The sequence below is a fragment of the Corvus brachyrhynchos genome, unplaced genomic scaffold (assembly GCF_000691975.1).
Source record: "Corvus brachyrhynchos isolate BGI_N302 unplaced genomic scaffold, ASM69197v1 scaffold255, whole genome shotgun sequence".
Classification (NCBI taxonomy): Eukaryota; Metazoa; Chordata; class Aves; order Passeriformes; family Corvidae; genus Corvus; species Corvus brachyrhynchos.
The window spans coordinates 5,394,201-5,405,940 of NW_008238358.1; the positions used below are offsets into that span (position 1 = coordinate 5,394,201).

The window sequence follows — 11,740 nt, forward strand, 5'->3', positions numbered from 1 at the left end:
TATTCCTAAGGCCTTTTTCCCTGTCCCCTCAGGTATGCCTCCTATCCGTAATATTTTTTCAGTCTACTATCCCTGACTATAATATTTACTTGAATGCTGTGTAGAGGCTGATATTCTTAGGCAAAATAACATGGACAAGAGCTGTTTACTCACAAAAAAACCCCAAAGTACATGAGTTATTTGGAATCCTCTTCCTGAGCCAAACCTGCCAAGTTTTGATTTGGTTCAGAATACACAGTATTAAGAATTTGTTTGGGTATTTTGCTGCCAGGAGAGTGATCGTCCAGATCTGAGTAACTTCATGGAGAGTGGGGAGTGGGTGATGAAGGATTACCGTGGCTGGAAGCACTGGGTTTACTACGCTTGCTGCCCTGACACCCCTTACCTGGACATCACCTACCACTTCCTCATGCAACGCCTGCCTCTCTACTTCATCGTGAATGTCATCATCCCCTGCCTGCTCTTCTCCTTTTTGACAGGGTTAGTTTTTTACCTACCCACAGATTCAGGTATGTAAATTTATTCATTCTACTGCCATAGAAATATAGAAATTGCTCTTCTAAAATGTTCCTGAGAAATTCCCAGTGTTTGAAATCATCAGCCAACTTGAAAGCCAGAGCATATTACAACTGGACATTTCCACTGAAAGTAATGGCTTTAAATATTCTGCAAAGAAAGGATAAGTGCTGAAAATGGAAACTGTTGATATAAATAAATTGGGGTGCTTTCCCATGGAAATTGCTATCTATCCAGCTAACTTCTGCAAACTAAAGATGCAGCTGGTTAGTTTTTATGTTTTGCCACAGGTAGTCATTGTGTTAGTATGTCCTGCAGTAAATGAGCACACAGGAGTGACAAAGGCCCTTCTGCATTATGTCAGAGCAGAGAGCTCATTACCTGCTTGCACACATCACCTCGTGTGACACAGAGCAATCCTGACCTGTTCTGGCCTCCTTTGTCACTGCTGAGCCACTCATGCTCCCTGCAACCATTTTCTCCTCTTCATTCTTTTTGCATTTTTGTCAGCTTTTCATACTGCTTAATTTCAGTGCAAGCCCCTTCTTATGAAATACTTGATGCATTTTTTGAGTGGAAAACTTCCTACAAAGTTGAACTGGATTAAAAAAATGTGTGAATAATGTTTTATGGTTAATTTCTGACACCCTTCATATGTGAGGAGGTCTTGCATAGCAACTGACCTGATGTCAGATGTGATTTTAGTCCACTCCCTCAGCCCACAGACAGAGAATAAGGCAAGCAAACCCTCAGGAGGTGGTGGAGCAAACACTAATCAGGTGTATATGCTTCATTGTCCAAAGTACACAGCCCATGAAATGCTCCTGGCAAGTAAAAATATCCACCACCCGCACCTCAGCCCAGTCATTCCTGGTAATTCCCACCTGAGTGCTGGAGCTGATGGTGTTAGGCTCTCAGGTTTGCCCTGCCTAGTTACTGCTTTGGATGCTGGCAGAGACAATAGCACTGCAAATGCACACGTGTTTGAGTGAACAGCTATCACCCACATCCTGCTTCTCAAATAAATGCTCTCTGTACTGAATGATAGGAGCAGCAATGATTTTGGGGTTTTTTAATGACAGGTGAGAAAATGACTCTCAGCATCTCTGTTCTGCTGTCTTTGACTGTGTTCCTGCTGGTCATCGTGGAGCTGATTCCCTCCACCTCCAGCGCAGTGCCTCTGATCGGCAAGTACATGCTGTTCACCATGGTGTTTGTCATCGCTTCGATCATCATCACGGTCATCGTCATCAACACCCACCACCGCTCCCCCAGCACTCACACCATGCCCCACTGGGTCAGGAAGGTGAGCTCTATGGCTTGGCACGTTTGCTGGCTTCCACTGAACGCTCCATATTTTATTGGCAGATTTTCTAATAAAAGTCAAAAAGAATTGGGGAAGTAAATGCATCATGTTAAAGGTCTCAAGGCACAAGAGCCAGTGTTTACTACTTAGCTGTGCATAAAGTCAGCAAGATTGCTGAAGTGCTCCTTTAAGTAACAAAATTGTCCACTGGGGTAGAGTCTTGCAGGGAACAGATGAGGCAAAATGTGGGTTTTGTCTGAAGGCACAGGGAAAATAAAATGTCCATCTAGACTCAAATTACATTTCCTAGTCTAATTCTCCATCTGACTGCAAGGCACTGCTGCCTGCCAGCGGCCAAGTCCATCAGCCTGTGTGAGTGCAGAGCACAAAGGCCACAGGGAATACCTGAGTTCAGCATCCCATTTTGCAAAATATGGTTTAGCAAAAGCTAAAAAATCCTCTCTGTACTTTTCCTGTATAGAGTTGGTCTGCAGCCCTTGGGAGTAAAGGAGATCCTTGCACAGGAGTCTTAATGGTAATCATAAGATGTAGAAAAAATTGGTTGTCACTACAAGTTCTTTGCCTGGGAGACAGTATCAAAGATCATCTGATTTATTCAGTAATCTTTGCTGTTTTGAAGCCTGCCTGAGTCCATACTAAACCATTACATGAAAGGGGATTGTTCTGTGTATTTCTAATTTTACTTTTAAGGTTACAACTTATATAGGATTCCCTCTGCAGCACAAACAATCCCTGCAGAAGAGAAATTTCAACAGGAAACACTGCATGTGCTTAACATTGCTCTGGCAGCAAGTCTCTGTGACTCCAAAGGAATTTATTGTAAACCTTATATGCCTGTATAGCAAACATTCATAATAGCAGAATCAAACCTAAGTAGCCAAAAGAGGTTCTTTGTCATCCATTCTTCAAGTCAGATTTGTAGGCAATATGTTTCAAGTTAGATGAGATAGCTTGAGCTCTGTCAGCTCATGCTAGCTGAGGATCTGCTCTGTAGCATCACCTCCTGCTTCATGTGTGGATGTTGGGTGTGTGGCAGAGGAAATGGCTTTCAGAAAACGTGTGGCAGGCCTGCGGGAGACTCCCTCTGCCCCGGGACACAAGGCTGACAAAGGCCCCAGTGTAAGTAAGGCGTGGGTTGTGACATACTCGGAGAGGGAATCTGCAGCAGCTCCAGCACGGGAAGCGATCTGGGAGCGGAGAGGCTTGTCTTTGTTCAGCACACAGCTGCAGCTGTAACACAGCCCCAGAAACTGTCGTCTTCTCCCTTTGTTTTCAGATCTTTATTGACACAATCCCAAACGTCATGTTTTTCTCTACAATGAAACGACCATCAAGAGACAAACAAGACAAAAATATTTTTGCAGAAGATATTGATATTTCTGACATTTCTGGGAAGTCAGGTTCTGTGCCTGTCAACTTCTACTCGCCGCTTACCAAAAATCCAGATGTGAAAAATGCTATAGAGGGAATCAAATACATTGCAGAAACGATGAAATCGGACCAAGAAGCCAGTAATGTAAGGCATTTTTTTGTGCATGATTCATTTCTAGCTTTCAAGTTGCTACATCTTACTTTTTTGGCAAAATATCCCTGCCTTACAAAAACACTCCAAGCCCTGGTTTGGCTCTAGCAGTGGACAATCTTCTCCCCTTGATGGAGTCAACAAGGAGCAGCAAATACTTGTCACAGATGTTAACTGAATATTGGCTTCCCAAAATGACAGAAAAGGAAAAAGTGTCAGTGCTAAGGTTTTCTTAATGTGATATGTGAAGCCATAGAGATGGAGTGTCTGTGAGTAGGAAAGCAGTTTCAAGAACTCTAAGCAAGTTCCAAAACACATTTCTCCTGTCTCCAACTCAGGCATCTTGCCCCTGTGGTAAGAAAGATCCTACTGCTTTTGAAAACCCAGGAAGCAAGCCAAACTCCAAAAGACTAGTAGTGTTATCTGAGAAGTGTTAAATGTAACTTACAAATGATATTTCCAATTTTGATAAGGTTTTGTTTTATTCCTGAATACTACAAGTAGTCCCTCCAAATGAAGTATGTCATGAGGTACTCTGATTACTGACTTTTTCCACATTGCAAGCCAAAGGAAGGATAAAAGCATATAGAGTCACACATGGCAGTGTTCCCTAGGAAAACCTAGCTCTGCCTCCTTCTAGCACATTCAGTACAATTAACCCCTCTTTTATTTCAGCTTTCACAGATCACACAGCTTTTGCAGGGGTAATTCAGTCCTGGTATTTCATCTTCCTTTCGCCTAAGTGGTCATAGACCTCTCCTGTTGAGCTGCAGGCTAGTCTGAAGACAGGCAGGTTCTCTGAGAAAATTATTTGGCCCATGCTCTTGAAAAGGAGGTGCTTCCTTCCCACGGACAGGATTTACACCACAGTGTTTGTTCCTGAGACCAAATTCCTGGAGCATGTGAAATGGCTCTGGCTGTAGTCTCATGTTCCCGTGACTCCTTTGCCTCTCTGCAGACAAACTGTTGTCTTCAGCAGGGCTGGCGTGGCTTCAGCATCTCTGGGCTTCACTTCCTCCTTGGCTCACAAGGAGGGTCTTCAGGTTACCAGCAAATGCCCCCTTCGGAAGTGGAGCCCAGCTGCTTGTGTCATCTGGGCACTGTTGATATATCACTTCCAGGGGGTTTCAAAAGTCAGGTTCCCCAAATAAACTGAAGGTTGTGGCTTGTGAAGGCTGTCACTCCATTGCATTCACTTCTGAACCACCTCAAAACAGTATTCATTATCAGTATCCTCTAGATAAATTGCAACAGCCTCTTCTGCTTGTGGGAGAGCCAAGGCAAAAGCAAGGTGCCTTGAGCCAGCATGTCACTCCTTAAGGCAGAGTTTTACAGGGTGGAAATCCTGAGCCCTGCTGTACTTGGTGCCTTGCACTCTGCATGTTCTTACTGTGCTGGGTTCCCACCAAAAGCATCCAGTGAAAAGGCACAGGGCAAGTGGTTCACGGTGTCCCACAACTGGAAAAAAATACTAATGGAGCTACCAAGAAGGTTTTACAAGACATTCGAATGTATGGAAAGCAGGGATTAGGGTTAGATTAATAGCAATTGTCTAGATATCCCATGAGAACAAAAAAGCAATGGAAAAACAAAAGTCAGCTGGGTCAAACTAAGCGTTTTGCTTTCAAGGTTTTAAACTCTCTTTCAGAAGCAACAATTGGCCTAACAATTAAGCTTTTCAACATTTTTTTAAATGAAATTGTTCAGCATATTGCTAGGGTTTCTGGTCAATTTCGCATTGAAACGTTTATTTCTAGGTATCTTAGGCTTTCTTAACCACTGACCTGCTTTTGAGAAGAGAATGAGCATTTTTTGCATTACAATAATGGCACTTATGGAAGAGCCTTCCCCTTGTTCAAGACTGTAAATTACAAGAATGCTGTAACAAACAGGGCTCTGCAGAGATTTTACCATCTCCTTTGTTTCTTTCTCAGGCTGCAGAAGAGTGGAAGTTTGTTGCAATGGTGCTTGATCATCTCCTCCTTGGCATATTTATGCTAGTTTGTTTTATAGGAACATTAGCTGTATTTGCTGGTCGCCTTATTGAATTAAATCAGCAAGGATGAATGTCAGCTGGAAAGTATTTGCTACCCTGAACATCTGAAAGCATCATAACCATGAAAATCTGGCCAGCCTCTGAAAGGTTCACTGACAGGAATCAGTAACCCCTGGGAAAAAGCACGGATAATAAAATGTAAGGCTCCATACTTAGCACTTCTGAGCTGCTGCTCAGTAGCATTTAATTGCCAAAAAGAAACACTTGCATTACAGGTAAACTTGAATGGCTTTCCGCCAGGTTTTGATCCATTTTACCCTTTATTAAAGATGTTAATGTATTAATAAGACTGTCTGACTTTGTAAGCAACAGATACTAGTCCAGTGAAGTCAACAGCAGTGTAACAAGCTTTAGCTGAGCTGTTAATCTGTATCCAACTTTAGCATTCAAGCTGGTTTTAATATCTGCTCCGTGGCTTTTGTATTAGCAGAGTCACCCCTCTCATAACGCTAGATGTACCCGTCAGAAATGTCTCAAACTCCATGCTTAAACACTTGATTTTCATGCACAAATCTGAGCTGACTGTCATGCACGACTCTACCCGTAGAAGGTCTTGCTGCAGCAAAGAGGAGAGACTTACTTGTTCCTTACTGTGGGAAGGATCCAACCTATTCCTTGGATAATCTCCATATTCAACCTACTCTGATCTTGGAAGGTTGGTTTCCACTCTGCATTTGGAGTGATGACTAAGGTTGGGGGCACCTTCAAACTTGGGGGTGTTTATTTGAACACAGTTCTCTCTGTTTCCTGAAAACTGCCCCCTGCCCTGCTGAAATAGACCGTGAGCATTAAAGTCAGGCACAGCGTCACACAGCTCATTCCCAGGGAAGGTGTGGATCTCAGCTGTACTTCTGCGTGACACGGTGACAGGACCTCTCCTCCTCTGAGCAACGCCGGGAACTGCCCGAGCTTGAGTCAAAAGTTGAGCAGCAGCTCTCTCTGGTGGCCAAAGCAAAGTAGTGCTGCCTCTGGCCGAACACGGCTGGAGTTTGTTTACTCCATATTCGACGTACGCAAGAAGCCTCTCTGCGTTTCAATAGCGCGGTGTGGCAATACCAGCAGTGCTGCCTCTTCTTCTCAAAAATAAGTAAGGGTAGGTGGGGCAACTGCGACAAGTTACTCATCTTTTCCAGCTGGCTGTCCAAGCCAAGAGCAGTACTTTGCTAACAGCTGTAAACAATTTGTTGTGAGTTTAGTAAAATACTTCGTGTTATGTGAATGCTCTACAGAAGCGTGTCATGCCTGCAGAGGACAGGCATTTGAAGCACTATAGGGAAAAATGAGGCACTTGTGTAACGCTCCCATCATTGCGTAGTGTTTGTTGGACAGTGTTGTGGTGAGCTGCAGTCCTAAGCAAACAGTTTGTCTGGGGTAATCGATCACTTGTAGCACTCTGCTCTGCTCTTACGGTTTAAAGGATGATAATCCTTTGCCTCTCTGGATGATCATTAACCCTGTAAGCGAAGGACAAAGATGTATTGCTGGGCGACACCTCTGCTGACAGAGGGAGTGTTCGCTGCAGCTGGCTTTATCTGAGGTGGGAATTCCCGGCGCCCAGCCCTTGGGGGAATTCAGCAGCTCCCTGCTCACGATTAGCTAAACTGCAGCATAATGGTGCCTGGAACTTAATTTGAGAGCCTGTGATTGGCACTAAAATTGACAGAACAATCCTCTTAGAGCAGCATGTGGTTGAATCTTAGCATTAAATATAAACATCAAGGAACATTCACAGCATCTTTGTTCAGCTTCCTCAAGGCAGACCCGGGTCTTGGCCTCCAGATTCCCCCTATTTGTGTGCCAGAGTGAGTGTGTGCACGTGTGCCTGCCTGCTTGCTTCTCCAGATCTCCTTGTAGACATCTAGGTGCCAGTGCTTTCCTTCCACTTCCTCAGAAAAAGGTTTGAAATTATTTATTCAAAAATTTTCATTTGTGATGTTTTGACCCATCTTATAGGCACAGCCTATAAATCTTCTGCCTTTCTGTCACTCTGACTCTTGATGAACTACTTGTGTCTCAAATGATGTGATAGCAGGTAAAAATAAATGCTAACGACTTCCCTTCTTAAGTTGCAGATTCCAGGCATTGTACACTGACTCTCCAAACGGTTCTCCAAGCATCAAATAAGCACACTTTTTTTTCTTCTTCTTTTTTTTTTTTTTTTTTCTTTTTTTTTTTTTTTTTTCTTTTTTTTTTTTTTTTTTCTTTTTTTTTTTTTTTTTTCTTTTTTTTTTTTTTTTTTCTTTTTTTTTTTTTTTTTTCTTTTTTTTTTTTTTTTTTCTTTTTTTTTTTTTTTTTTCTTTTTTTTTTTTTTTTTTCTTTTTTTTTTTTTTTTTTCTTTTTTTTTTTTTTTTTTCTTTTTTTTTTTTTTTTTTCTTTTTTTTTTTTTTTTTTCTTTTTTTTTTTTTTTTTTCTTTTTTTTTTTTTTTTTTCTTTTTTTTTTTTTTTTTTCTTTTTTTTTTTTTTTTTTCTTTTTTTTTTTTTTTTTTTGTTTTAATTTGTTGGTCTCCCCCAGCCTCTATTTTCTGTTCCTAGATCACCTTTGTGATACATTTTTCTTGCATACCACTTGTGTACCACAGTATCCATCTACTGACAGAAACCCTTACCTACCTGCAGACTATTTCTTCTCAACTGCTACTGTCCTTTTAAAGTCAGCACCTATTAAAATAGTAGCTTTGGAGGTTGTAAATGTTGTGTCTCGGTCACAGTCACAAATAATCTGCTGCTAACATGTAAGTATGTATAGTCTAATGATTTCTCATTTACAGCCCTGTAATCCCCCCTTGCAATCTTAACACTAAACTCTCTCCTACATGGGTTGAATCAGTAGCCCCAGGGACATGACCCTGGATAATACTCATGCAACCCACACATGCATCTCTGCTGCCTCATTGCTTTAAACAGGCATATATTTCAGCCCTGAGCTTCAACTAACAATTCCCACAAGCAAAGCAAGAAACAGGTGTCACACACTCATTGCTAAATTTCTCTAGTAAGTGTAAAAAATAACGACGTGAACACCATGGCACTGATGTAAGCGGACCTCATTTAAATGAAGGCAGACCAGGGGCATCTGGGTGGGAAGGTGTTGCTTTTATAATGATAGTACCCAGAGCAGTTAGCTTGTCCCTCTTTTCACTGCCATCTTCTTGCTACTAAAGCTGCTTTTGTTCGCTTTGAGCTTGTTGATAACACCCTATTTATATCCTTAACATAAAGGCTTCCTGGAATGTCTCCATCTTTTTCAGTTTGATTCTCTTTCCAGTTTTCAAACCATTTGGTGGTTAACTTTCCCCTTCCCATCCATTTAGCTGACCTTAACTACTCTCTACTGTGCCATGGATATGTTGCTCTCAGAGATGCATTCACTCCCAAATGTCTTTCCTCTTTGGCACTCCTGCTCTTCAGGAGACCTGACCCTTCTGAGAATTTTTAAAGTCCCTTATCTTGTACTGGCTCCAAGAGAGCAGTTTCACCTCTGCATGAGTCTATAATCAGAACAGGCTGCTGCTCTCCACCATCACAGACAGCTGAGCTGAACTCGTTGTCCTTATTCTGTCTCTTCAGCCAGTTGGATCTTGGCTTCGTAGTGGAGCTGATCAAGAGACAGAAAAATGACACTCGCTGAACTCCATGCACTTGATTATGAGCTTGCATCTGCCAGGTGTGAGCATTCATCTGCCACCAGTGCTTGGGTCCTGCAACCTCCTTCAGTTTGAGAGTTTTTAAAAATCAGGTTATTGTTTCAGGCAATTGTAAGACAGTTTAAGTACTCTTTTTTTTCTCCAGGATATAAGTTGCTGCCAGCCTCCTTGCTGTGGCAGTCTCCCCAGAGAAGTGTGAAAGCAGTGTGAGTTTCATCAGCGTGCTGACTCAGCAGTTCCTGTTTCCACAGCTGAGGCAAACCACAGCGGGTAGGGACAGCAGGGCAAGAGAGAATGTGTAACACAGGACCCATATAAGTGCATAAACACTGTGCTGCTGGTGGAGAAAGGGAGCACATTACCTCCCTGAAAGGTTTGTTTTCTGGTATGGTGGCAGGCAACCTATCACCTTTGAAGTCACTGATAGTTCAGCACAGCAGAAATGCTTTTGAATTTGGACACTTTTAGAAGGTTGCTGTCCTTGGCTCCAGTCACAAGATCTCACATTTTCCATATGTTTACTAGTGCTAGATAAAGTCTAGCACAGCCTCCAGGCCCCTGGGCATGCTGCTGGCTATAAATTACCTTTCTCTTTCTGTTCTTAAAAATTGTGAAACCAATATGAAGTCTCCCAAACTTCCATCACCTGAATGTTGCACAGACACTGACTTCTAACAAAGCTCTGGAGCACTTGTCTCTTTCTATGAATCAAATCCCAAATACAGAAAAGGCACTCATGTACTGCTTTGCAAAAGATTCTCTAAAATGATCGTACTTCAGTCCCTGATAAAGTATAAAAGACTGACACAGTTATGGAAAAGAGCCAACCTGTAGGCAAGCATTTCCATGCTCACTGTGAGAGCCATGCTGAGTCCTGCTGGCTGCAGGTGGGTTATCTACAGCAAGGACAGGACAGTTTCATTTGTTCCCATGCAACAGGCCAGCCTGACCAGCAGGCAAAATGCCATAGGAGTTTGTAGGTTACTGCAGCACAGTGATGATGGATCACTCAGTGGATTCCCCCTAAAGGGACAACTCTTTCCTAGCAAGGGTTGTAACCATTTCCTGTGATCCCAGCACAGATTCTCCCATTGCAGCACATCTTCCCAAGCTTCTACAAGCTGAGCAGATCTGTATCAGTGTTTGCTATTTATCCCATATGGAGCCTGGAATGAACGCATCACATGGTATTTCCCCAGCACGTAGACAAGAGTAAGCTGTTTGCCTCTACGTGACTTTTCAGCTAACCAATGACCCAAATGCTGTTTGCCGTGCTTAGGAACTTCATGTGGATTTGTGACCCTCTTTAGAGAGCTTTGGGGCTGTAAAGACAGTAAACACAGAGTACCTGCAGTTTTACAATTTGTGAGGACTGAAATTTTTGCTTGCAAGCTAATCTGCATTGTGTGCGTGGGTCAGAAAAGGGTAAACATAAAAAATTGTTCCAGTTTTTGCGTTTGTCCTGTAATGCTCCAAGCATACAATGACACAGAAACAGAGAAATGACCTACATAAAAGCCTGCCAAGGTTGCCAACCTTACACTGAAGGCAGCTCAGTAATGCCACTGCTCTTATGACAGCATGTCTCACCATAATACGGTGCCTTCAGGCAACTGCTCATCTCCTGGTGAAAACATGAAAGTAAGTTGCAGCAGGTTAACTTAGCACACTCAGTCTTTGACCTTGCTGGGACACATTGCTACAAGTGAATCAAGAGCATATTTAAGTTCTTCGGGACACCTGTCCCTAACATTTTTATTTTAGATAACAGTGTTATATAGCTGCTGAGCTGGACCATGTCCATGCATGGCGTAAACAAAAACCATCTCAACACCTCCAAAATGTGAAAGCCTATGGAGACAAAAGCATGTGAGATCAGTGTCGGCTCAAATAGACACTCAGGACACAGCTCTTGCACTTCTAACTTTGCTCCTATCTACACAAGTTACGCCATTCCATATACTTGGGCATTTTCCCATCCAAAACCTCAGTGCTGGACATAAAAACATTAACAGAAATTTTGTTTCTAGAAAACTTAGTCAAGCTGCGGGGGGAAAGGGAGCAGAATCTATTGCTTGCCTGGCAAAGCAATCTCTGCGGGAGTTAATTGAGGTATGAAGCACAAATACCTTTTGGGGCATCCTGCAGAGAGGGCTAATTGACCTTCCCACATCTCGATATACTGCAAACCTTAACAGCGAAAAAGCAAGCACCTCTTTCCCACTGTTTAATTACGTTTCTACTCTACCGTGTGTGTCTCTGCCTGGTGCCTTAGCTATTCCCCAGGTGCCACTATCCCTTCCCCGCTGGCTGCTATCAAGGCCATCGGAGGCAGGTAGGGAAAACAAAGCGTGTGGAGAACTCTGTGGCCAAACGGGGCAGCGGGAGCAGGGCCGAGAGGAGCGGGGGCTGTGCCGAGGGCCGGGCAGTGCGGGGCGGCCAGGGCGGCACGGAAAGCAGAGCTGCCCCTGCGGTGAGGTCACGGCCGGGGAACCGCTGAGGGTTTGAACGGGATGTGTCCTCGGCAGAGCTACCAAAGTCACAGTTCAGGGCGCTGGCACTTGGGGACCGGAACCCATCTCCCTGTGAGGGGGCTCTCTGTAACTCTGACTAGTGTGAACTCCCACCGGGCACAGAGGGATGGGGGCACGGCCATCACCGGCACCCCGCGCTAC

General features: G+C 43.4%; 1 protein-coding gene across 1 annotated transcript in view; it reads left to right on the forward strand.

Annotated features, from left to right (window-relative positions):
• CHRNA1 (cholinergic receptor nicotinic alpha 1 subunit) overlaps window positions 1-7,492 on the forward strand; it is an 11,977-nt gene extending 4,485 nt beyond the window's left edge. Inside the window, exons 6-9 of the mRNA XM_008634744.2 lie at window positions 272-509; window positions 1,599-1,822; window positions 3,120-3,359; window positions 5,300-7,492. Coding sequence (XP_008632966.1) covers window positions 272-509; window positions 1,599-1,822; window positions 3,120-3,359; window positions 5,300-5,431 — 834 coding nt within the window. The 3' untranslated portion in view covers window positions 5,432-7,492. The remainder of the gene's footprint in view (window positions 1-271; window positions 510-1,598; window positions 1,823-3,119; window positions 3,360-5,299) is intronic.
• The last annotated feature ends 4,248 nt before the right edge of the window (window positions 7,493-11,740 follow it).